At 42.9% G+C, this 25424-nt stretch overlaps 1 protein-coding gene across 1 annotated transcript; it reads right to left on the bottom strand.

Annotated features, from left to right (window-relative positions):
• Positions 1-1849: 1849 nt before the first annotated feature.
• Positions 1850-14885, bottom strand: cfb (complement factor B). The gene is made up of 19 exons (XM_081390290.1): positions 14785-14885; positions 14335-14535; positions 13664-13849; positions 13178-13351; positions 12947-13042; positions 12672-12805; positions 6724-6874; positions 6262-6393; positions 5823-5915; positions 5490-5627; positions 4944-5038; positions 4629-4764; positions 4390-4522; positions 4220-4299; positions 3944-4059; positions 3531-3660; positions 3326-3375; positions 2572-2768; positions 1850-2405 (listed from the first exon to the last, which is right to left on the bottom strand). Exons 1-18 carry the CDS (start codon positions 14843-14845, stop codon positions 2595-2597), a joined length of 2280 nt encoding a protein of 759 aa, XP_081246416.1. The 5' UTR covers positions 14846-14885; the 3' UTR covers positions 1850-2405; positions 2572-2594.
• Between the last annotated feature and the right edge of the window lie 10539 nt (positions 14886-25424).

Genomic DNA, 25424 nt, shown 5'->3' with positions numbered 1-25424 from the left:
TCTTTTAAAAGATACCAACCTAAGGTCTGTATTCAAAAGCTTTCATGAATTATACAGCTATTTATGTCTGGATAGTGCATTTTCACGTCTATGCCCAAAAAGGGCACAGTTAGGATGACATTGGTTGAAATTAAATAAAGTAAAGGAATGGGGCAATGTAGAACAATGAAAGGATAAAAAAAGAAAAGGGCTTTGGATTTGAGATAAAATTGGACATTACATAGCGAACCAACATTACATCTGTCAAGGATGGTTGCAGGAAGGAAGAGTAGAAGCATGATTTATTTACAGTCACTTTATTAACAAAAAAAACAAAACACTGGAGACCAAGAGAGAGCAGGAAATACAGATGAGAAAGGAGGACAAAAACCAACTGAAAATAAGGGCTATAATATTTATACTAATTAGGGAGGAAACAAGAGCTAACAAAAAAAGGAGATACAAACTGATGTAAAAACAAAAAAAGTTTGTCTGTCAAAACGAGACCTGTTCACCCGGAACTATGCGACTAAAAACACTGTATTATTAATGCCAGGCCAGTAGTCGGCGATGTCACTTTGTAGGCTATATAAAAAACAACAACTATAAACTGAACACGTAATACGCTTAACGTCACCATTTTCACAACTTCGCGTTTTTGTAGTTTGAATGGAGACGATAATGGTATCATTTTAAAAACTTTACACTTTGAAACACGTTTTCAAAAGTTTGCGTTTTCAGGCGGCCCCCAAAACGCTGTTGTTGAGTAAATAATCGGCCAAACCGTTTATTTTTGGTTTGTTTTTGTTGAAAATGGTGTCATGTAACACCTCCTAAAACAGAAACCTCATGTCACAGCATCATCTTCAATAGAGATAATGTTCTGTAATATAATGCAATATTTCTGAGGTAGCCTAGATATTGTTATTCTTGTATTCATGGTAATATTGACAATATAGAACATTTAAATCCACACTATGTGTAAACATGTTACTGTAGTAAAGGATATTTTGTGTTTCCTTCCACATTAGTTTATTTGAGCAAAACCAGGATCTCCACTGTTACGATAGGCCTTATTGTATCACATAAAAAGGCAACATTTTATATGAGAAAGGATTTGACTTATTTAAAACAAATAACCTTTAAACAAAGCAAAATATTAACATGCAATGTGCTGTTTTTATATGCCTACATTTATTTTTGTAATTGTTGCATTGCGAAATTGATTTTGCACCACCCAAATAACTATGATGAAACCTTGAAAAAAAAACCTTTGTTGCAATCATAAACAATTCCCTGAAAATGTTAGCACTCACCAAGAATTTGACTGTTTCTGTGAATAGAGTGTAAATTTGTGACATTTTGGTTTAGTACAAAAAAGGAAAAAGAAATGGGAACAGGGAACAATCTTGTTTTATTTTTATTCTTATCATACAAACTTATCAAGCATGGTTTATGCTTTTTTAAATTTCTCCTGCATATACTTTTTGTCCAATTTTATTTTGCATGATTTATAATTTCAATAAGTTACACAAGTTTCACATGATCAAATCCCAGTCTAATTGGCACTGCTAATCTGGTGTCTGTGAGACGAGACTGTCAAATTCATACTTTATACTTCCAAAAATGTGTCCTATTAATTTACAAAATAAGCATGTTTATGCTGTTATAACAATTTAATATATTAAACTTAATGTGGAGGATGGGATGCCGAGTCTCTCGCAAAATTTGCTCCTCATCTTCCATAATTATACTTCCCATAATATATTACTGTAATAATAACATTGCTTAGAAATTTGTTAGAAACTTGCTTTATGGGAGCTGCGGGCAAAGAAAGAACAATTTTAATAAAAGTTTTATCAGACAATGTATGAGTCACAGTTTGTTTTTATTAGTCACATGTTTTCGTAATCTACCTTCATATACTTCAGCCATAAATGAACTGACTGAGAACTGCAGTGATGAACTGTAAGGCTTTTATTACAGTTTGTAATCATTCTCAAAACAGATGGAAACAAATTGTGAATTGTAATACTGCAAGTCAGAATGTAGACCTTATTAAGTCAGTATAAAGCAAAAAAAATGTAGTTGTCATTTTGAAATATATATGCAAATCATCAGAGCGTAGAACAAACAATATTATATTAAGGCATGTTCTCTTAAAAAGCCTTAAAAAAAGTTTGTTTTTTAAAAATTATGTGATTAAAGGTTGTGTGCGTGTGCACAGAGACTAAGCAATTTGTATTTATTGTAATTGGTTTATTTCACCAAAATGCCCGAAAGCACTGTTTCAAAATATACTCCTGTGTCAGTCAGTGGTCATTATTTTGTAATTTTGTATTTTCTGCACCACTGGCATCACCAAACAAAATAGCAAAAAAAGACTGACACTCCCCTGCTTGCCATTGGTTGGACATCCAGATAGCCTTTCACAAACATAGACATAACATAGACATAAAATTAAAAGAATAACATGAAAGACTGTTGATAATAAACTGGATAATTTTTTTAACAAAGACCAGCTATTTGACTTCAAATTGTTTTAATATATCAATGAAAATGAATCAAAGTGTTTTCTCAGATTGCACTCACACAGTTTCAGTCTGCTAAAACATTCAGAAGAACGTTAGAGGGTTGCCTATTACGTCATTTCCAAGGTGTTCTTTAAGGAATGATTGTATATCAGCACTGAAAAGATTTGTATGGTAATCTCTGGTGTCTGCTTTGGAAACGGGGTCCGGGTTTCCTCTCGTGCAGATGTCCTTCACTCCCCAGCTTATGACACCAACCTATCAAAATTTTACAGATATTAAAAAAGGTTCCTATTTCTCAGCTTCTCTCAAATCTTTAAATTCACCCTGTAACACAAATTCCAATTGGAAGTGAACATCCCTATGGCTTTATATATGTGTGTATGTGTGAGAGTTTCCTCTCTGCTCTTCAAAACTTGCTGTCTTTTCTTTGGACCCTGCAGCTAATCAAATAACATAACCGTTCTACCATTTAAACGCATTTCTTACCTATACATAACTTATTTAAACTTCATATGAAATAATGCATGATGAAAATGTGTGCAATATGTCACAACAAAACAAATACCATACCATCCAATCACGAGGACTCACCACCCTGAGTCATATGACCATAAATGGTAAAATTACTGCCTTTGAAGTGAGCATGGCATGTACCCTTCACTGACGGACTTGTGGAAGGGCCCTTCATGAAGGTGTTCACTTTCGTTTGGTACGTCCCTATTTAATGGCGTCCCCTCCCTGAGGAGCCATTTTATACGAGACTTCACAGCCACATCACCAATACTGTTTTCAACAGGAAATGGAAATCTCACCTGAATCACTCGACCTTTTTTATTTATGTAAGTGGCCCCACCGGATTCACCTATAACAAAATGACATGCAGACACAAGGAACTGTATAAGAATTACATCAATTCATTTCAGATCTCTGATTAGAATGTTTTCAACCAACGTTATGACCTAAGTGGTAGATTAGAGCTAAATAAGCTGCTGTCACAATGGCAAAAATCAAACATACCTTTGCAGGAAACATCATCTGTTTGTGGTTCAGTACCACCACTGCACAGAAAATTATCTGTAACTACATCTCTTGCGTTTGTCACGTTGATTCCTTGTGATTTTTTTGCATCTTCAACACAAGCATCCCGCTAAAGAATAAGTACACGAAGAAGTGTTCTTAGATTGTCGTGGATCAAATGTTTATATGTTTATATGTGTATGTATATATATATATATATATATATTCAAATAATATGTTTTCTGCCGCATATTGCACATAATTAATGTTAAATGGTTAAATGAAATTCAAGTCCTAGCAAATGATTGTGCTGTATATGAACTTTGTGACATTTAGGCCCCATTAAATCAAAGTTAAAGTTTTGTTGCTTTCTTATACTCATAAGATTAGAAATAAAAAAATAAAATCATTACATATTTCCCACGCTTGATTTTGATGTTTCTTATTTTTCGTGGTACAGGATCAGTTTCGGTCTTCATTTTGGATGTAAAAGAAGCTTCCACAAGTTCGTTGCTCATTAGTAATTCCTCTGTAACAAATGCAAAATGTATGACATTTTATGTTTGGTATGTTTCATTGTATAAGCAGTGGCACATGTTTAATATATCTACATTTAATTAATCTTTCACACTTTTTGATAGGATTCTAATATGCAGCATGTCTGACAGATGTCTTATCTGGTACCTTACCATGTCTTTTGCACGTCCCTTCACTGTCTGAAAGTCTCAGAGCTCCATTGGTTTCTTTGGTGCAGGGGATGCACATAGGTCTGTACAGAGATACACATGATGTTCTTTAATTAATTCAGCCTTTTTTTTATTATTCTTAATAAAGTTGCATCAAGTTACATACTCCTCACCGTAGATTAGCACTCATCTGAACACTTTTTTTCAGCTGTATAAGAGCTACATCAAATTCATAATATTCCTTTATTTTCAAATGCTGTTTTGCTGTGATGTTATATTCAGGATGACATATGAATTTTTCCACTTCTACAAATGCAAAAGGACAAGTAAACGTCATTGATAAGATTTATGCTCATTTTTCTTCATTAATCATCTGACAGTATGGGTGAATCAGTTAAGGACATAACATTACCTTCTTTCACGCCTTTTTCCAGATAAACTGATATCTTATCAACTGTGTCTCCTTTTTTAAAGCAATGAGCTGCTGTCAAGATGTAACTTGAGGTAACTAATGACCCCATGCAGTTTGAATTTTGTTGTGGAGGACGCTACATGAAGAGCAGAGAAGATAGATGTTGTCATGCTTCATCTCTATTGCCATATAACTTGCATGTCTATTTTGCCTCTTCTTGTGTTTTTTTTTTTTTTTAAATGAGCGAAGTATTATACACATGAATCTATCTTTAATTATATATAGACATACATATGATAAAAAGGTTATGCTTACAGCAACATTAATCTGTGCCAACCAGGGAAATGCACTCCGTTTCTTCTTGTCATAGTTTTGATGAATCCCACACAATTCAACACTGGTGCCCTCATCTGTGTAAGGAAGCAGGTACATAGGAACAATCATTCATTACATGATAAGAACTAGAGGTTCCTTAAGTCAATGCTTAAAGCATTAGTTCTCTATTCTGTCAACATTCATTAACCTGCATGTAGTTCCAAACCTGTATGACTAAGTAGAAATTTTGAAGAATATCCCATTGTCACAATGGGATATTCTTCAAAATTTCTACTTAGTCATACAGGTTTGGAACTACATGCAGGTTATTGTCCATTCCACATATTCAAACTAATGCATTCTCTCACATACAAATACACCAGAATTAATGACAATTTCCATCAATGGTGTCAATTCAAACCTGCTATGACACATCTAAAGGCACCATGTTTGAATTGAACAGAAGCAGGAAGGAAATTTATATCTATAAATCTCTAAATATAATATCTAACAATGTATATCTATATTAAACATAAATTATAGTACCAATCATGTTGTCAAACGTCTCCTGCACCTTGTCCAAGTCTGGAAGAATAAAGAAATGTTGTTCTTGGTCCCTCTGTGACACCAAGCCATTCACGTCGTCTTTATTCACATCCTCTCCAACTCCAAATACATAAAGATCTGGAAAGAGAGGACACATTTGTATCAATAAGAAATCAATAATAAAGTCTTCTAAATCAATATGTGCAGTTTTTGCTGTCCCTGATGATAATGCTTGTAGTATTTTTCAAAATATGTCTTTCATTTACAAGTCCTAAATATTTGATTTCATAATAATAAAAATAATAATAATAATAATAAAAATTCATTGCTTACCAAGTTTCTTCTCTCGTTTTGGATCATTTTTGGTGATGAGACGTTTGATCTTGTCCACTTTAGGTATAGGATTCCCACCCATGTTTGCTTGACCTATGAAGTAGGAGATCAATTGAGATAAATTACAGTGAATATTTGCTTCAAAGTTGATCTCTAATTTATGGCAAAATTCCTGTTGGGTTTTTTTCCTGTTGGGTTGAGTTTTATGGGGACTTTCCATAGACATAATGATTTTTATACCGTACAAACTGTATATTCCATCCCTTAACCCTAACCCTACCCCTAAACAACCCTAACAGGAAACTTTATGCATTTTTACATTTTCAAAAAACACAATTTAGTGTGATTTGTAGGTTGTTTTTTTCCCTCATGGGGACCAAAAAAAAAAAAAAAACATTATGTAGGCTACGCAAATTTTGAATGGAATAGATGTAAATACCATCAGTGAACACAATGATGACGTGTTGGGTCTCAAGGAAGGTCGCTGTATCGTTGAGCTCCTCTATTGTCAAGCTCTCATAAATCTTTGCATAGAGGTTGGCAAGATTGGTACCTGTGCGATCACCTTTATCTGTCACAAAAACACCAAAAACAAATATTACAATCAGCAAGTTAATGAGAAACTTTTTTCTAAAAGGTTTCTCATTAACTAAATACACACACACACACACACACACACACACACACACACACACACACACACACACACACACACACACACACACACACACACACACACACACACACACAAGTCTTCCAAAATTTATTCAGACATCTTTCTTTCCTCACTTGCATAAATGGACTGTAACAAGTTGCTGTATCCCTAAATGTACTATTTTGGCATGGCACATTTTTCTGTAATTATCATCGTTTCAATGTATACAATAAGAGGCGTACTTACCTTCATAATTAAAATTGTCCAGATCTTCCTCAACCTTCATTAGCCTATTTTCAACTTTAGTACTTTTAAAGTTCCTCATAGAGATTATCCGGGTAACGTCCGTAGCAAATATCAGGATCTCATAGTTTGGGGAGACCTGGTAATAACTAATCTTTTGGGAAAGAGCAATAAGTATTCAGAGTTGGAAGCACCATCTGTCGGTTATCCAATCAAAATGCTGGATTGAAATGTGGTTATGTTAGCATTAATGATAGCATGAACATCAAAATATCAAGATGTTAAAGGGCCCCTATTATGGATTTTTGAAAATGTCATTTCATGTAGTGTGTAACATAGCTCTAAATGAATGAAAAACATCCTGCAAAGTTTTAAATCTGAAAGTGCACTGTATATAAAGTTATAGTCTTTCAAAAGTAAGAGTCAACTCTGAGTCAATGAAATGAATCGTTTTTCAAACTAGTCATAAGCCGTTTCGTTGTGACGTCAAGACGAAACATTATCATATTGCCCACCCACTTATTGCGTGCGCAGACACCAGGGAAAACTTGAACCTCAAACCAACAGCTGATTCCTGTGGATACTGGACAGCATCATTTTTTTTTCACTGCCCAAGGACGAGCATGTGAAGAATCAGTGGTTAAAATGAATCTTTACCATGATATCACTGCAGTATAATCCTAAACTTTTGCTGTGTTCCCTTTATTTTACTGACGACTGCTTCTCAAATCTCGGTGTTCAAAATACTTAGTTTTGAGTTTTATATTGTGTAGGTCTCCTGCTAACTGGCTAACTCACATTATTACTGTCTTACTTAAATACTTCTGCTAATCAGTTTGTGGGCCACTATTACCTATAACTGTGTCTATTAATGCAGCTTGTCTGTCATTCTCACTACTTTGAGGAAAGATTAAGCATGGATCAAGATTTGTTTTACCAACGTTCCAATCATTCACGTCAGTCATTCACGCTGTACGCGATAAACCAATCACAACAGACTGAGCTGTCTGGCCAATCAGAGCAGTAGCTTGTGGAAAGGTGGGATTTAGAGAAATTGATTCATTTGACGAGTCGTTTGAGATCCATTGAAAATGTGTTGATGTGCAAGTGTATATTATGAGGAAATTAAACCGTTTTTTGACCTTTGTAGGAGACTCCAAAACAACAGAAAACTTTAAAATAGCATAATAGGGGCGCTTTAACGATTACATGAACACATAAAGAGTTCAAGTCCACATGAAACGACATATGCATTTTGCTTCCATTATGTGAAACAGGATTTTCATTAAGATCGAATTCAGTGTTCGACTTGATTTCATCCTCCGGTAATTGCTTGGATTGTGAACAGTGACCGTTCCAGAGCAGAATGCAAGTATACTGTGAATTGTAGGGGACTACTCCCCTCTTGAAACGCATCAAAGGCCAAAGTATAGGCCTACTTACTTAAGTATAGGCAACCAGTGTTGCCATGTTGTGGAACAACTAATTAGTGCAAAACAAATACAATGTGCATGTGCAACCTACGCAAAATTTTGGTGACAAAATTTGCATCACGTGCACGGTATGTGGACCCTCGCGTATGCTTAAAAACCGAAGTATACTTAAGGCTTAAAGTGATAGTTCACCCAAAAATAAAAATTCTGTCTTATTTACTCACCCTCATGTCATTCCAAACCCGTAAGACTTTCGTTCATCTTCGGAAAACAAATTAAGATCTTTTTGATGAAATCTGAGAGTTTTCTGTCCCTCCATAGACAGGCAACGCAACTACCCAGCAAACACAGAACGTTGGCACAACGTAGCCAACCTTTTAACAACGTTTTAACAACATGGCCAAAAGGTTGCTATAACTACGTTGTGTGGGAAGGTTGTTACAGCGTTGTCACAATGTTGACATTAAACCATCGTTCAGGGCCATTGCTTAAGGTTGTGCCTAGGGTGTCTGGACAACCACTGGACTACATAATGTACTCGTCACTGCCCTGAAGCGCGAAAATCAGCCTTTTAAATTCCAACCACCTGTTGCTGGGCTCATTGTGTTCTCATTCATCATCGAGCAAGGATACGTGAGTATTGCGTTTAGCCTAACAGTTACCTCAGCTATCAAACACAACCTACAACTTTAATTTCTAATGTGATTAATGTAGCATCGCTCGCACTGTTTAGTTTTTCGTTTGATTTTTCATTTTTTTTCGCTATTTAGTCTCATTCGTTTCTTTGCTCCACTGGATTTGTGGATGTTTCCCCGGTGACACCTGCTTTCGGCTACTGTCCGCCATACAGACCCGGATTTGTTCATTAAATGTTCTGATCTGCCTTTGCTTTTTTATACTTTTATTTATACTGATTAGAAATAGATTTTATTTATTATACTTAAAATAAATTTGTATATTCGTTTATTTATTTCTTTTTTTTTCCACAAATGTATGTATGTATGACTTTTGGAAGTGCAATTTGATTATATGCAGTTTTAATAAAGTTGAATTAACGAAACCTTCTGTCATTTTTACTCTTCAAAGTGTAGGCTACACTTGCAGGTTTTGATAGCCCCATTAAATAATAATATAGATAAACAATAAACGATAAAATGTATATAATTATCTAACAAAATACACCATATAAAAATATTGTCAGAACGTCGTCTCTCAGTTGCTGAATGTCGCGCAACAACGTTGCTACAGCCCTGTCGCGTCTTACAATTCTACGTTGTTACAATGTTGCGAGCACGTAAACAGCGACGTTGCCATAGAAGAAATGCAACGTGCCACAGACGTTGCCACAACGTAAATGTGTTTGCTGGGATACCACTTTGACGCTTCAAAAGAGATCGTAAAACTAATCCATATGAATTGAGCGGTTGAGTCCAAAATTTCTGAAGAGACAAGATCACTTTATATGATAAACAGATTGAATTTAGCCTTTTATTTACATATAAACATTGATCAGTGAACATAAACAGAAGCTCAACCGTACTTTATTGACACATGAGAATGAACCTCATTGGTTCTCATGTGTTAAGTGAACATGCTTGAGTTTCTGTTTACCACAACTGATGTGTGAATTGATGAATGTTTATATGAGAATAAAAGCCTAAATTCAATCTGTTCATCATAAAGTGATGAAGTGTCATATAAAGTGTGCTGGTGTATTTTGGCCCAAACTCAGAGTACTCCCCCAAAAATTTGCAAACCAACGTGGGACAGCAGCTAGGAACATTACTGTCAACACCCAAAAATTGCGGAGAACAGGGCTGATAGTGTGTTGTTCGGAGGGGTTAGTCGGTGGACCAGAAGGGTTCTCGCATCATTGGACAAAAACATCACTGCTGCGGCAGTGGAGAAAACTAGCCAGAGAAACTGAGTTCCTGCAGGAGCAAAAGAGACATCACTGCTGAGGCAGTGGAGAAAATTAGCCAGAGAAACTAAGCTCCGAAGGGAGTGAAGAGGACATCACTGATGTGGCAGTGGAGAACATTTACTATAGAAACTGAGCTCCTGCAGGAGCGGAGGAGATAACATTGCTGTGGCAGTGAAAGCAAGTTGGCCAGAGAAATAGAGCTCCTGTTGGAGCGGATAAGAAGACACTGCTCCGGCAGTGAAGTAGAAATATTTTCACTATTTTAGTGGATTGGTGGTGTTAACTGAGGCGTATATGGTGATCCTATAGGTTTGAGTGTGAATAAGCAGGAGCTGAAGAATTTAGCTGATAAGGGTTCATTGAGCTTCTTTGACGTGGAAGCGATTGGATTGAATATAGCTCTTAAAAGCCTCTGACGTCCAGCGACTGAGTGTTTAAATCTGAAGCTGCTGGTAGAAGCCTTTTTGAACAGCTGTGGTTGCTGCACCTATGCCAAACGAACGACTGGAAAAGTGTTCGGCTGGGATACCGGATTGAATCAAATGGATTTGAGGTATTTTGGGACCAGAAACGTGTGACGGAGCAATTGGAGTCAGATGGGAATTTAGCCTGTGAGCTTCTAAAATGTAAGTAGGCTAAAAGGGGTTGGTACGGCTGAATTGGTGACGAGGAGTGGTGTTGTGGTGAAAAGTGAATATTGGGATGTAGACTGAAAGAGAGATGTAGAGGAGAGGAGCCGAGGCTGTGATTGCCAGCGGAGGCAGCCTCATGCTTGGGTCGGCCTCTGGGGCTTGGGGAGGGACATGGAAAGAGGCACAAGTGGGAAATGGTGGATGAAAATGAGACGAGTGAAACTGTGTCGCAAGTGGAGGCAGCCTCACACTAGCGTCTGCAACAGGAGCTGGAGGCAACGGACAGGAGAGAGTTGGTGGTGACAGGAGGGAAAAGAAATTCAATTGATGTGACTCTCGACCCTTGATTTATCCTGGGTATCCTATCTATTTTCCTTTGGCAGTGAGGCCTGGAAATTAACTGTATCTACTGGGATTTATCCTGGGTTAAAGGTACACTGTGTAGGAATTTCGCCCATCTAGCGGTGAAATTGTATTTTTCATTCAAACGAATAGTGCTCTCTAGCGCCTCGCTTTTTCAAATGCGTGTTGCAACTACGGTAGCCGTTATGTACCAAGAAGCTATGACAACATGTCTTCCAATAGCACTTCATCGAGCTTAAATATATTCATGCTCTATACATGTTCTAAACACACTGTTTGTATGATACATTTATTTTTTAGAAATTCTTCATTTTATTTTTAGAAATTCTTCATTTTAAGTTCTCTTTTCCCATACTTATCCAGACCTGAAAATAACTCAAATTAAATTCCACTTTACAAACTGCGTAGGTAGGAACCCTAAACATAACTGTTTATTATCAGAGTATGCATTTATTTGTCAAAGTTGTAAAGAGTGAACTTGAAAGATGTCTTATCCTGAAACCCCCTTGTGGACAGCATTATGTCCTTCAGAAAAAATACAGTAGTCAGAACAGCCAAGTTTGATGCTTGTAGCGTTAAAGCTCTAGAAGAAGCAGTCAAAAATGAACAAATAAAGGAATATATAAAATAATAAGTATAAATAGTATAATAATATGCTGGCTTCTCAAGCTAATTATCGTTTAATTTGTGCCGTCTATGGGGGGGCGCTAAAAACAAACTATTTTGGTGTGGCGACTGAAAACTAGAAGGATTTGAGCTATGATCTTACGAGGTTGAGCAGACGGGGTGGAAAGTTCGAATTGGCTGGGACTGAATCTGCGGTGCGGCCCTGGCTTGCTGAGGGCCTGCTGTGGCGGCCCTGACGTTGGAGGAAGGCCTGTTCCTACACGGGAAGAGGGCAGCATTGCCTGAGATGCGAGCTTGGTGCTCGACAGGCCTTATTACCCATTTCGGAGCCAAATGCAGAAAACTACAAGTATAGGTCTCTCCAGGACAGTAATAGGAGTTACCAGATCAGTGGGCAAGGCCATCAACAGAGGGGCGTTTTCGACCGCGTTACCTGATTTGTCCACGTCACAGTGTGGGTTGGGTTTAGGGGTGGGGTCGGGTGAAGGGCATACTTTTCATTGCATGATATACACCCACCAGTTTGAAAACACCCACAAATTTAGGAATGCCCACTTTTGTTCCACAGAGACCCCATATTTGAACAGTCAAGGAACATAGGTGTGTGTGTGGGCTAAGTAGGCTATAGGTCTCCTCTCATACTCATTTGTGTTCCGAAGATGAACCAAAGTCTTACAGGTTTGGACCAGAATTTTCATTTTTGGGTGAACTAACTGTTTAAGGCTCATATTGGAGGCTTACGATAAGAATGTGAGGTTAAAAGTTCACTATTGACAGCATCACAGTCGTAATGCTTCCTTTTCAAATATTGGTATTTTTACAGATGAATTTTTACAGAACCTTTAACATCAAAATTAACAGCAATTAAATGACTGCTTTTAGAACGATTTAAGAAAACTTCATTATCTACATCAGTAGCCTAAAAAATAAGTGGTCTTACAACTTTATTACATCAACCTCTGGGGGACATACCTTCTCTATAAGCAGTTTAATGGTATCTTTTGCCTTGTCAAAATCTTCCTTGTCGATGCTGTCAGATGCATCCAAAGCAATGTAGATATCAAGTTTTCCACCCTTATCCAAAGTTATTTTCTTCCCCTGCTGATCTAAAGACAGAAGGAACAAGGCATTCACGTTATGGATTCACATTATTTTCTTTTTCTGAGCACGCCAATTATTAATGACGATGAAAAAATGTGTGCGTTTGTGTATAAATATGATTAAGGCTTTAAACCACACAAATGTACCTCCTCCTTCATGCTGTTGAGAAACTGCTAGATTTGACTTTAGAGAACTGCTGAATGCTTCTGACGCTTCCTCTGGGGTGTCGTATGTGAAATGTGCTGCACAATATTTACACAACAACATTATAGGTGCATTATCCAGAAAAGCCACATCTCAAAAGCAAAATCTCTTATTTTTGAGAACATACAAGGCACATTATTTTGAGGCTTCAATGTACCAATCAGAAGACTCACCGTAGCATTGGGGCTCTGTCCCTGACCACTGGCCACCATCCAGACAGACTCGCTCTTTGGAACCAATCAAGGTCAATTTACTGTCACAGCGGTACGTGACTTTGTCGTCAATGTTAAACACGTGGCCTGTTCGACTGCTACCAGGGGGAACGCCAGGATCAGGACAGTGATCAGCTGTGAGGAAGAAACAAAAAGACAAATTGAAGTGAAGATCTGTGGATCTCCATTTGATCTCGGCAGATTCATGGAGAGGAATTTCTGCTGAAATTTGAAATGATTGTGATGAAATTTCTGCTGAAACTGTGTTGAACTCACATGACATCAGATAAAAACGTAACAGAATACACATGACACATCAGTACAACATTTTTTTAAGCTAAACTCAAGGACTCTGATATATGGAGAGATATTAGACCAGGAACTAAATTAGCATTTTTATATCTGATTAGTTAATGGAAACTGCTGAAAATAATGGCAATTACTCACAGTCACGTCCACAGATTGGTGTGGTTCCATTCCACTTCCCATTAGGCTTGCAAACACGGACCGCCGAACCACGGAACTTATAATCGGAATGACATGAGTAGGTGGTTGTGTCATTTACATAGTACCTGTCTTTAAATGGGGACACCTCTCCATTCTCCAAAACACGAGGATTGGGACATGTGATTTCTAGAATAAAAGCATGAATAAACACATACTGTAGAAGTGATCTTTTGAAATAGCTTCAGATTAAACTATATATAAATATATATATATATATATATATATATATATATATATATATATATATATATATATATATATATATATATATATAAATAACTCTGCTTCAAAATAGTCCAGCATTTATTCATGATATAATGACTCCAAATCACGGTGACCATATGGGTGAACGTGATTTCACCATGTACAACATGTTCCAGGATTGACATGTTTTGGTGATCCTGGAACAACATTCCTGTCCAAAACTGTAGTCTTACTTTTAACCCTATCCCTACCCCTAAAAAATACCCTTGACATAAACTCTAAACGTATCCCTCCAATTTGATTGGTTGATTGGAATGTTGTTCAAGGATCAACAAAGCTGTTGATCAAGGCACATATTTTACTTGGTGAAATCACGTTCACCCACATGATAATGTCTTGTTTCTTACTTTTGCACTCTGGGGGTTTTCTGGCACTAGGCTTTGGGGTCCAAAGTCCATTATGACAAAGACGTGACTGAACAGATGGGTAATATCCATCCGGACACATGTATCTTAGAAAACTCCCTGAAATATTATAGCTCCCTCCAACAATTTTTAGATTCTCCTCGGAACATGATACCTGTCTTTTGGACATGGAGGATGGAGCACCTAGAAACAATCAGATCATTGGAGGAGGTCACAAGAAAAATAACTTTTGTTGCAGTTTCATTTCCAGAGAAAATGCATATCTACAGTATATATAAGACAAAATACAGATTTAGATGAGAATTATTTGTGAGCTGTCTATCACAAAGTCTTTAAAAGTACCTTCATTTTTAATATATTCCTTTCATGCTAAAAGACGTTTTGTCTCTAAATTCCAGAATGTATTTATCCTGATTAAGCAAAAAGACTTACCTGCAATAAGAGGACATATCATTGCAAGCATTAACCAATTCAACCACTGTTCACGATCCATGCTGTTTTTTCCAGTTCTTCAGCTTAGATAAAAAAAAACTGAAGCAAATGGACCAGGGGACGTCTTTTTATAGTGGGGTCAGCAAGAGGATTTTATTTACATTCAGTGGTCAATGTTTAACCTTAAGTCAAATAAAGCAAATCAATTTCCCGGCACACAAAACAAAATAATAACCGTCATCAGTACATCATTATATATTAAAAAAATCACACACAAAAAAAATGATGTTCATCTCCAACTATCATAGATTATTTGAAATTTTTCATCAAATATACAGATGTAGAAAACAGCACATTTGTTTGGGGAATACTGAATATTTTTAGAGTTAAACAGCACAATCATTTGTATTTCTTGGGTCCAGAGAGCAGCTCAAACTCAAGGGGTCATTTGAGAACACTACTTTTTTAAACTGCTTGCCTCATACATTAACACCAGCTTAATGCATGAATATTAATTAGATAAATTCATAGTATATTATCAAAGAACTAAAGGTATGACAGGACATTGTTTGGTAGATGGAGGGGAAATACTTTAGTACTGTTGTCAGGCCTATGACAAACTTATATGCAAAACACTTATTTTCATTTTAAACTAACAATTAACTCATTTTGTAAAAGCTATAGCTATGGGCAATAGATTCATCTTTGGAACTAAACAGCCAACATTTGTTATTGACTTTGCTGGTAATAATAAACGTGGCCTATTTTCATGGAACATGTTTTAACTCTTGATTTCAAGAGAAAAAGAAAGACTAACAAAGGAGAAAGAAAGGAATATAATGATAAGTCTGTGTTTCTGTAGAATTTTGATATAGTTTTGTATTTTTTTACTTTTCTGTTTCCTTGTTTGCATTTGTTACCATATCACTGTAAAAAAAAAAGTTGCTGCCTTAAATTTTAAAGTACACTCAACTCGGAGTTAAAGTCATTTAAACTTAAATTACATTAAACTGACTTAAAATAATGAATGGAATCTTGTTGAAAGTTGAAAATTGAGTTAAAGCAATATAAAAACCTATGTTGTCATAACGTATTGATCATGTAATTTTTTACAGTGTAGTTGTTTGTGGTTTGATTAAGTTTTGACACCACGTTTCTTTGATTGGTTTGAGTTTTATATTATAGACCTAATTTAAGTTTTTTGTCTGATCTTTGTTGATTGCTCGGTTTCTGTTTCTAGATTTCTTGAAAAAGTTTAATTTTGAGGGTTTTTTTTAAAATAGAATTTGACTGATTGCATATCCATATCTAAGCTCTTTTAATTCCGTGTTTGCATTCTAACACTGACAATGTAAAATAATAGAGTTGGGGTACTCGAACTCGGACTCGAGTCCAATTTTGAATGAACTCGGACTTGTCACGCACTCGGATGAATTTGTACTCGGACTTGACACGGACTCGGACATTTAAGACTCGTAAAATTTGGCGAGTACAGTCGAGTCCGGGCACTGGAGGACACAATATTATTCAAAAACGAAACGAAACGAAACTGCTTACATTGTGTTGTGTCAGTGTTGAGCATTGTAGCCAATCACAGATATGTATATTAAGCGCATGAACACAGTGGCCAATCAGAGGCGTTTTGAGTCACCATGCGGAGAAGTCGCTCAAAACGTTCAGAATCAGCGCGAGCTTTATCCTTTCGCAAATCTCCTCATAAACAACAAAGTCTAGACGCGATATAAATAAGAGATTCGCTGTGCAGTGCGGACAACTTCAGTGTTTATGACGAGAGTTTCAGTGAAAGTGCAGAACGCGGTTAAGTAAGTGATGGCTTAAAGTGAGCGCTATTGACAATCTAAATAATATATTTTTTCATGCTTGTAGAGGACCAGTGGTTACGTTCACACTGTAAATTAAAAAGAGCGATAACTGCATTTAAATGTGGGAGAGAATCCGCAGAATTTTAGTCCTGTGAGTCATGAAATTGCGATGATTGACACAGTAACCATAGCAACATGAGAACGTGATAACGTACTGGTTACTTTCGTAACCTCGGTTCCCTTAGAGATCAGGGAACGAGTACTGCGTTGCAAACGCTATGGGAAAACTCCTTTTCTCGAGAATATTGAAGCCTTTATTTTAAAACGCATTTGCTACAGCACAGGCGAGAGCATCAGACCCACGTGAGTGAGCTGATAGGCTGTGCTGTGGGCAACTGCACGAACCAATGGCGGATAGACAGAAGCGCGCGAGCCAATCAGGGCGCTTGGCGCTCTGTCACTGTCAAGCGCGTGAAACTACACGTGACCATAACATATAAATACAGATAGAATCCGCCATTTGACAGGTATAATCGACTGAAGCGACAAACCTGCCATAAGAAAAATAGCACGGCAAGGCAACGCAGTACTCGTTCCCTTATCTCTAAGGGAACCGAGGTTACGAAAGTAACCAGTACGTTCCCTTACGAGAACGTTCTCTCGTACTGCGTTGCAAACGCTATGGGAACGTTTCCATTTAAAACGCCGTGCTATTAATCTTTTGGCCGCTCTGACTCACCAGAGTTCCGGGAAGTACAGAATAGCCAGGATAAAAAGAGACCGAACATCGGGCCCATCAATTATCCGTAATAAAGACTGGCCAGAGCCAGTCATTTAACCCACAAGGTGATAGCCGTGTGTTTAATATCAAACTAGTCTGGGTCAGCAGAGCCAGAGTCTAGACTGAAAAGACTGTAACTGCAAAGCAGGGACATTAAAGTTATAATTCATCGGATCTGGCCAGAGCCAGTCACTTAGCCCACAAAGTGAAAACCGTGTGTTCAATATCAACTAGACTGGGTCACAGAGCCAGTGTCTAGACAGAAGAACTGTAGCTACAAGCAAGGGCATTAAAGCTATAATTCAACAATGTGGACGGAGCGGATATCCGGCCGCCGCACATATGCTATAGATGGGAATACCCAAGTGACCATGGTTCAAAACTAGTCTGGATCCACAGAGCCAGAGTCTAGACAGAAAGAACGCATGTCTGCAGAGCAGGGACATCCAGCTTATAGAATCTCACAAATGTGGACGGAGCGGACCAGCCGGCCGCCGCACAAATGTCTTCAATGGGAATACCACTTGACCAAGCCCACGAAGAGGCAACACCTCTCGTGGAATGAGCTCTAACACCTATGGGACAAGAGAGGCCCAGTGAGGTGTAAGCCAGGGCAATGGCGTCAACTATCCATCTGGACAGTGTGGTTTTAGTGACCGGGAGGCCCTTGGATCGGCCCCCGAAACACACAAAGAGCTGTTCAGACTGTCTGAAAGAGGCCGAACGCTCCAGATAAATTCTCAAAGCTCTGACTGGGCAAAGCATGAGAGAATCGCTATCCTCCTCGGAGGAGGGGAGAGCTGACAGAGAAATAACCTGGGCTCTGAACGGAGTTGAGAGCACCTTAGGAACATATCCATGTCTTGGCCTAAGAATGACCTTGGAGTCATTAGGACCAAACTCCAGACAGGAAGCGCTGGTAGACAGCGCCTGTAAATCCCCTATTCTCTTTACTGACGCCAGTGCTAGAAGCAGGGCGGTTTTCAGAGAGAGAGACTTAGGATCAGCTGACTGAAGTGGTTCAAAGGGAGGTCCCTTAAGAGCCCGCAGGACCAAGGAGAGGTCCCAGGCCGGAACAGACGGTGGCCGAGGCGGGTTAAGCCTCCTGGCGCCCCTGAGGAAGCGAACTATAAGGTCGCTTTTTCCTAAGGAGGCCCCGGCTTCCAATACGTGAAAAGCAGCAATGGCTGCCACGTACACTTTGAGAGTGGAGGGGGAGCGACCCGCGTCCAACATCTCCTGTAGAAAAGACAGTACTCTTGGTACTTCACAAGTGTATGGGTCGAGGTCTCGAGCTAAACACCAGCTGGAAAACACTGACCATTTACTGAGATAGAGGCGTCTGGTAGACGGAGCTCTAGCTTCCTTTATAGTATTCAGGACGCCCTCTGGGAGGTTCTGGGGTACCCGTTGAGTGGCCATACATGTAGGGCCCATAAGTCGGGACGGGGATGCCAGATTGTCCTGTTGGCCTGAGTCAGGAGGTCGCGCCTCACTGGGATTGGCCACGGGTCTGCTACAGACAGCTGCATCAACTCTGGGAACCAAACCTGGGTCCGCCAGAGAGGAGCTACTAATAGCACTGCGCTTTTCGTGTTCCTGATCCGTTCGATGACCTGAGGGAGCATCGAGACCGGGGGGAACGCATAGAGAGGAAGGTTGGGCCAGTCGTGGGCCAACGCATCCCTGCTCTTTGAGAAAAAGATTGGGCATTGACAGTTGTCTTCTGAGGCGAAAAGATCTACTTCTGCCTTCCCGAAGACCTCCCAGAGTAGGAGAACTGTCTGAGGGTGGAGAGACCATTCCTCTGGGGGAACTCTGCCCCGAGAGAGCATGTCTGCTCCTGTATTCAACGTGCCTGGCACGTGAGCTGCCCTGAGCGAGCGCAGATTGGTGTGAGCCCATAGCAAGAGCTGTGAGGCTATGGTAAACAGGTTGCGGGACCTGAGGCCGCCCTGGCGATTTATGTAAGAGACCACCGACATGTTGTCCGTCCGTACCAACACGTGGTGTCCCGCCAGGTATGGGAGGAATGTTTTTAGGGCTAGAAAAACTGCTCTCATTTCGAGGCAGTTTATGTGTAGGCGTTTCTCCGAGCTCGACCAGAGGCCGGAGGCAGGCCTGCCCTCGTACAGAGCTCCCCAACCGGAGTTGGAGGCGTCTGTTGAAATCATCCTCCTCTCTGAAACTACCCCCATGCTTACGCCCTGCTGGTACCAGCTGGCGTTTTTCCAAGGGGCCAGGGCTTGAACACAGCGCTGGTCCACCTTGATAATCAAGTGGCCTGAATGCCAGGCGTGGGGTGGCACCAGAGGAGCCAGCCACAGCTGAAGAGGACGCATACGCAGTAGGCCTAGTTGGAGTACTGATGATGCAGAGGCCATCAGGCCAAGGATCCTCTGAAACGTTCTGAGGGGTACAAGAGAGCCCTCTATGAACGATGCCGTGAGCTGCTGAATCGTTAGAGCACGGGCCGGTGTGGGCCATGCTCTCATAAGTACGGAGTCGAGAACTGTTCCCAGGAACGTGATACGTTGGCTGGGCAACAGAACACTCTTTGCAACATTGACCCTGAGCCCTAGACATTCTAGATGGCTGAGGAGCCAGGCTTTGTGAGTATGTGACTCCGCCTCTGACTGGGTCAGTATGAGCCAGTCGTCGAGGTAGTTTAGGATGCGCATTCCCCGCTGTCTCAGGGGGGAGAGAGCTGCATCCATGCACTTCGTGAATGTACGAGGCGCTAGTGCCAGTCCAAATGGAAGAACTGTGTACTGGTATGTCTGCCCCTCGAAGGCGAATCTCAAGAATGGCCTGTGGTGGGGGTTCACTTGAATGTGAAAGTAAGCGTCTTTCAGATCTACTGAGAAAAACCAGTCGCCTGGGCGAATCTGCGTCAGGATATGTCTGGTCGTGAGCATTCTGAACGGCCGTGACATGAGAGCCTTGTTCAGATGTCTGAGATCTAAAATGGGTCTCAGGCCGCCGTCTTTCTTTGGAACAAGAAAGTATCGGCTGTAAAAACCTGACTCGCTCAGAGAAGGGGGGATCTTCTCGATGGCCCCTTTCGCCAGCAGACTTAACACTTCGGTGCGGAGGACATGACTCAATGTGCCCCTTACCGTGGTTTGTATAACCGCGCGAAAACGTGGTGGTCTGCGGGCGAACTGAAGCGAGTAACCATGCTTTATGATGTTCATCACCCATACTGAAACTCCGGGGATAGCTTGCCAAGCTAGAGCCCGCAGAGCTAGAGGCATTATCATATCTGGAACACCCAGAGTGGGGGGCTCGGACTGACATGTATGCATGTGAGAAATTATGCTCGATTTGTGCTTTGTGTGGGTCGCTGTTAAAACAGCGTTTGTTTGCAGGGGTGCGTGACATGTGACGGGCCCATGAACTGCATTTAGAACTGCTGCAGCCGCCTGAACTGAAGAGGGAGCCGTGAGCAGTAGTCGAGCGATTTTTGGGGCTGGTCCGGCCGCAGCGGGACAGTGACCCCTCTTTGTGCCGGTTAGGACGGCTTCTTGGGCTCGTGATCGAGCGTCAGCTTCGGCCGCGGGCCCTGGCGCTTAGGGAACGGGAACCGTTTCGCTGGCTTCATGTGCTTACTGGTCTCAGCCGCTGGGCGGGGCTGGAGGACCTGGGACACCACTTTCTCAGGTCGCGGCGTGCTCTTGGGGCGCCGTTGGACTGAGCTGGAGCGCTTTGGTAGAAAGTGTCTCATGGCGCTGGAAGCCTTCTGAGCTTCAGTGAAGCGATCGGCGAAGCCGCTGACAGATGGGCCGAAGAGACCTGAGGCTGTGACGGGTGAGTCGAGGAAGGCAGATTTATCCGCGTCCCTGATCTCCATTACCACTAGGCTGGCCATATTGCGGCCCAGGGCTTGAGCGGTGGTCTTCGTGGCCCTCAGTGCCAGATCCGTGGCACTCCTGAGGTCTTTAAATGTGTCTGGGTCCGGGCCTGACTCATCCATGGAACGGAGAAGTTTGGCCTGGAAGGCTTGAAGCGTCGCCATGGCGTGAAGTGCAGAGGCGGCTTGACCGGCGGCAGCGTATGCGCGGCTGGCAATGGCCGAAGTAGTTCTGCACGGCTTAGAAGGGTGCACCGTCTTAGACCTCCAACTACCTGCAGTGGGGGGGCATAAGTGTGCAGCGACCGCTTCCTCCAGTGGGGGGAGAGACACATATCCTTTCTCTTCAGCGCCGTCAACAGTGGAGAGCGTAGAAGAGGCAGATGAGCGCGTTCGCGCTGAAAAGGGCGCGCGCCAGCATTTTGTGAGCTCTTCGTGAACCTCAGGCATAAATGGAGCGGCGCGCTGACGAGGGGCCTGCTGGCGCCCCGGCAGGTACCATTCATCGAGGCGGCTTCTGGCGGGCTCAGCTGGAGAAAGCCAATCGAGTCCCAACTCGTCAACAGCGCGAGACATGACACGGAGAAGTTCGGCGTCAATGCTCGCTCGAGTATCAGAAAACTCTAGCTGAGAGGGGGGGGCGGGGTCCGCGGAGCCCGACCAATCCTCGCTCTCAGATGCCGCCATAGAAAGTGCGTCATCGACATCATCCGGAGATGCGCCGAAAGAGACGAGTCCAGCCGCTTCAGACGAGGGGCGCTGCTCGCTCCGAGAGAACAGGACAGGCGAAGAAGGCGTGGGCGAGGCACGAGGAGAAAGGCCCGGCGTGCACTCGCTAAACTCACCGCGCTCAGGACGCCTCTGATCGCGCCGCTTCTTCCTACGGGGCTCGTGGGGCGCCGAAGACGGAAGGTGGGCGGAATCGGTCACCGTCGAAGACAGCCTTGAACGGAGAACGGAGACAGGCATCCCGTCGCAGAATTGGCAGCCGCCTTTCATGAGCGCTGCCTCGGCGTGCTCAGGGCCGAGGCAGGCCGCACACTGGGTGTGTCCGTCGGATGCATGCAGGGAGACCCCGCAGCTCTCACAGATGGAGAGAGGCATTATGCCGCGCTGTGAAAACAGCGGTTTGCTCTTTTAGATAAATATGCAATGAAAAGGATATAATTTTTCGTCGGATGCCACAGGGAAACGCTCAGCTGGCGAGATGCCGGGATGCGAAGCTGTTCCGCTGGACGGCTTTTCCACGACGAGGGCTTCTTACGACCGGAGAAAATCAGCGACGAGGTGAGTCGAGCTGAAGGAGATTAAATCTGTCAAATGGCGGATTCTATCTGTATTTATATGTTATGGTCACGTGTAGTTTCGCGCGCTTGACAGTGACAGAGCGCCAAGCGCCCTGATTGGCTCGCGCGCTTCTGTCTATCCGCCATTGGTTCGTGCAGTTGCCCACAGCACAGCCTATCAGCTCACTCACGTAGGTCTGATGCTCTCGCCTGTGCTGTAGCAAATGCGTTTTAAAATAAAGGCTTCAATATTCTCGAGAAAAGGAGTTTTCCCATAGCGTTTGCAACGCAGTACGAGAGAACGTTCTCGTAAGGGAACTGCAGAGTATAGCCCTGTTTTACTGTGCTTAGCACCTGTTCTGATGCGCCTGGAATAGTTTCCCACGCTTTTGCGTGTGCAGCCAGGGGCAGAATGGCCTCCGGGCTCCGATCGCCGCGCATCGCGGGCTCGAGAGCTCGAAACGGAGGGGCGGGCGCGGCGCGCACGGCGCGCGTGCTCTTGGTGCTTAGATACGGCAGATCGCACGCAGCGATAGCTGGCCGTTTTACACACAGTGTCCCGGTGGCTTTAGACGGGGAACATAAAGTGTGAGGCGCGACGCGCGATGGCGGCGTCGGGGCGAAAATGTTCGTTAGTATGTGTGAGCGCTTGAGGGCGGGCACAGGAGTTACATTCAGGGGCGGGCGCGGCGCGCGCGCGTTCTTGGTGGTTAGATACGGCGGATCGCACGTAGCGATAGCTGGCCGTTTTACACACAGTGTCCCGGTGGCTTTGGACGGGGAACATATAGTGTGAGGCGCGAAAATGTATGTGTGAGCGCTCGAGGGCGGGCACAGGACTCACATTTAAAACATGACCGGTCGTGCGAGGCCGTGTGACAGAGCGGGCAGTGAGTAGGTGTGGGCACGGAGAAGTGGACAGGACACGTGACCTACTTTTAACACTAAAGCGGCTTTTGCCTGCTTCATGAGACTGGGCTCTGTGAGAGACACGGGATGTATAGTGCTTGTGTACAGGGGTGAGCACAGAACGTGGGCACATTCACTGTACTAGAAACACATACGGCGTCAGCCGTGCAACCAGACATTATGCTCTTTTGACATTTTTCTGGGTTGCCGTGAGAACGGCGGATGCGCGCAGGCGAGCGGGTAGATACCGGCTCGTTGACTGCGGGGTAAACAGCTGCAGTAGCCGTGGCAACGGGGACTGACAGAGCGTTAAGCTTCGACGGTGGTCCAGCCGCAGGGCTGCGGGATTTAACCGTCTTTTCTTCTCTCGTGTTTAGACGCTCAAAAAATACTCGAGCACCCTGAGAAGGTGTGATGCGAGGGGCGGGTTCGCTTTCTGTAAGTAAGAAAGACTGGCCGCGAGCTCGGAGAAGCAAGCAGCATAAATTTTATTTTCCCCGAGAGCTGGGATCGAACGCGGGTCTCTCGCATGAAAGCGTATGATTCTGCCACTGAGCCACTGGGGAATCATATAGGCTTTCAGTTAGCGCGAGCATATAAAAAGCGACCTCATGTGTCGCGTCGGCGTTCGTTTGCAGGCGAGCGTGTGTTTAAAACAGGCTCGTTTACTGCAATAGTAATATTTCCAGTCGCCTGAACTTAAGAGGGGACTGAGAAATGTGTAAGGATTGGTGGTTGACTAGCGAGACTAACACACTCTCTTCTCTTTTCGCCGGTGAGTGAGGCGCGCACGCTGAACGCTGCTCGTGACCGTCCGCTTTGTCATCCCTTGAACGGCGCAATCTGCGCGGCCCAACGAGGGAGAGAGCGGGCTTGTTTTCTGTATGTATGAAAAACTGGCCGCGAGCTCGGAGAAGCGAACAGCATAAACTTTAACTGCCGCGAGAGCGGGGACCGAACCCCGGTCTCTAGCTTGACAGTCTAGGATTCCGCCACTGAGCCACAGGGGAGAATACATTAGTATCATGTCTTGTGACGGCGTTTGCTTGCAGGCGAGCGTGTATTTATAACAGGCTCGTATACTGCAATAGTAACAATTCCAGTCGCCTGAACTTAAGAGGGGACTGAGAAATGTGTGAGAATGGAGGTTATAGTCCAGGCCACGGCGGGACGAAAACACTCTGTTCCCCTTTCACCAGTGACGCGCGAGGACGGAGTAGCTTTCTTGTAACGTAAAGAGAGCTCAGACCGTCCGCTCCTGCCATCCCTTGTGAGCGGCGCAGTTTGCGCGGCTCGAACAGAGGGAGAGGAAACTCGCTCCGAGACCGTCCGCTCCTGCCATCCCTCGTGAGCGGCGTATTGCACGGCTCGAACAGAGGGAGACGAAACTCGCTCCGAGACCGTCCGCTTCTGCCATCCCTCGTGAGCGGCTCAGTTTGTGCGGCTCGAACAGAGGGAGAGGAAACTCGCTCCGAGACCGTCCGCTTCTGCCATCCCTTGTGAGCGGCGTATTGCACGGCTCGAACAGAGGGAGAGTACGGGTATCTATCACATTCGCCTCATCTCCTGACGCGGCGGCGGCGCGGGCAGAGCCGGCGGTAGAGCGGCCGGGAGGGAGAGGGCGAGAGAGAGCTCGAGGGAGAGGTTCCGGCGAGCTCCTCAGTCACAACAGTCTCCGGTGGTCGCTGCGAGCGGCGCTTCTTATTGCGCGGCCCGGCAGGGACAGGCGGAGCGACAGCTTGGTCGAAAGCTTCAAGTCGAGCCCGCAGGGTCGACATTGAAAGCTCTTCGCACTCGGAGAGTGCGGTGGCGGTGTGCCCGCGGCCCAGGCGGAGAGCGCAGAGAGGTGGCGGTCTCCGTTGCTGAGCGGGGCGCGGCACGAGCCGCACAAACGAGGCGTTTTTACAAAAACGCCTCGTGCTCTTTTAGAGTACACACAGAAACAGTAATAATGTAAAGGATATGTCGCCAGATAGCGTAGCAGGCAC

The sequence above is a fragment of the Scardinius erythrophthalmus genome (genome assembly GCF_964197995.2).
Source record: "Scardinius erythrophthalmus genome assembly, chromosome: 17".
NCBI lineage: Eukaryota > Metazoa > Chordata > Actinopteri > Cypriniformes > Leuciscidae > Scardinius > Scardinius erythrophthalmus.
Note: the sequence above shows the minus strand (reverse complement) of the source record. Positions and strands in the feature narration are given on the sequence as shown.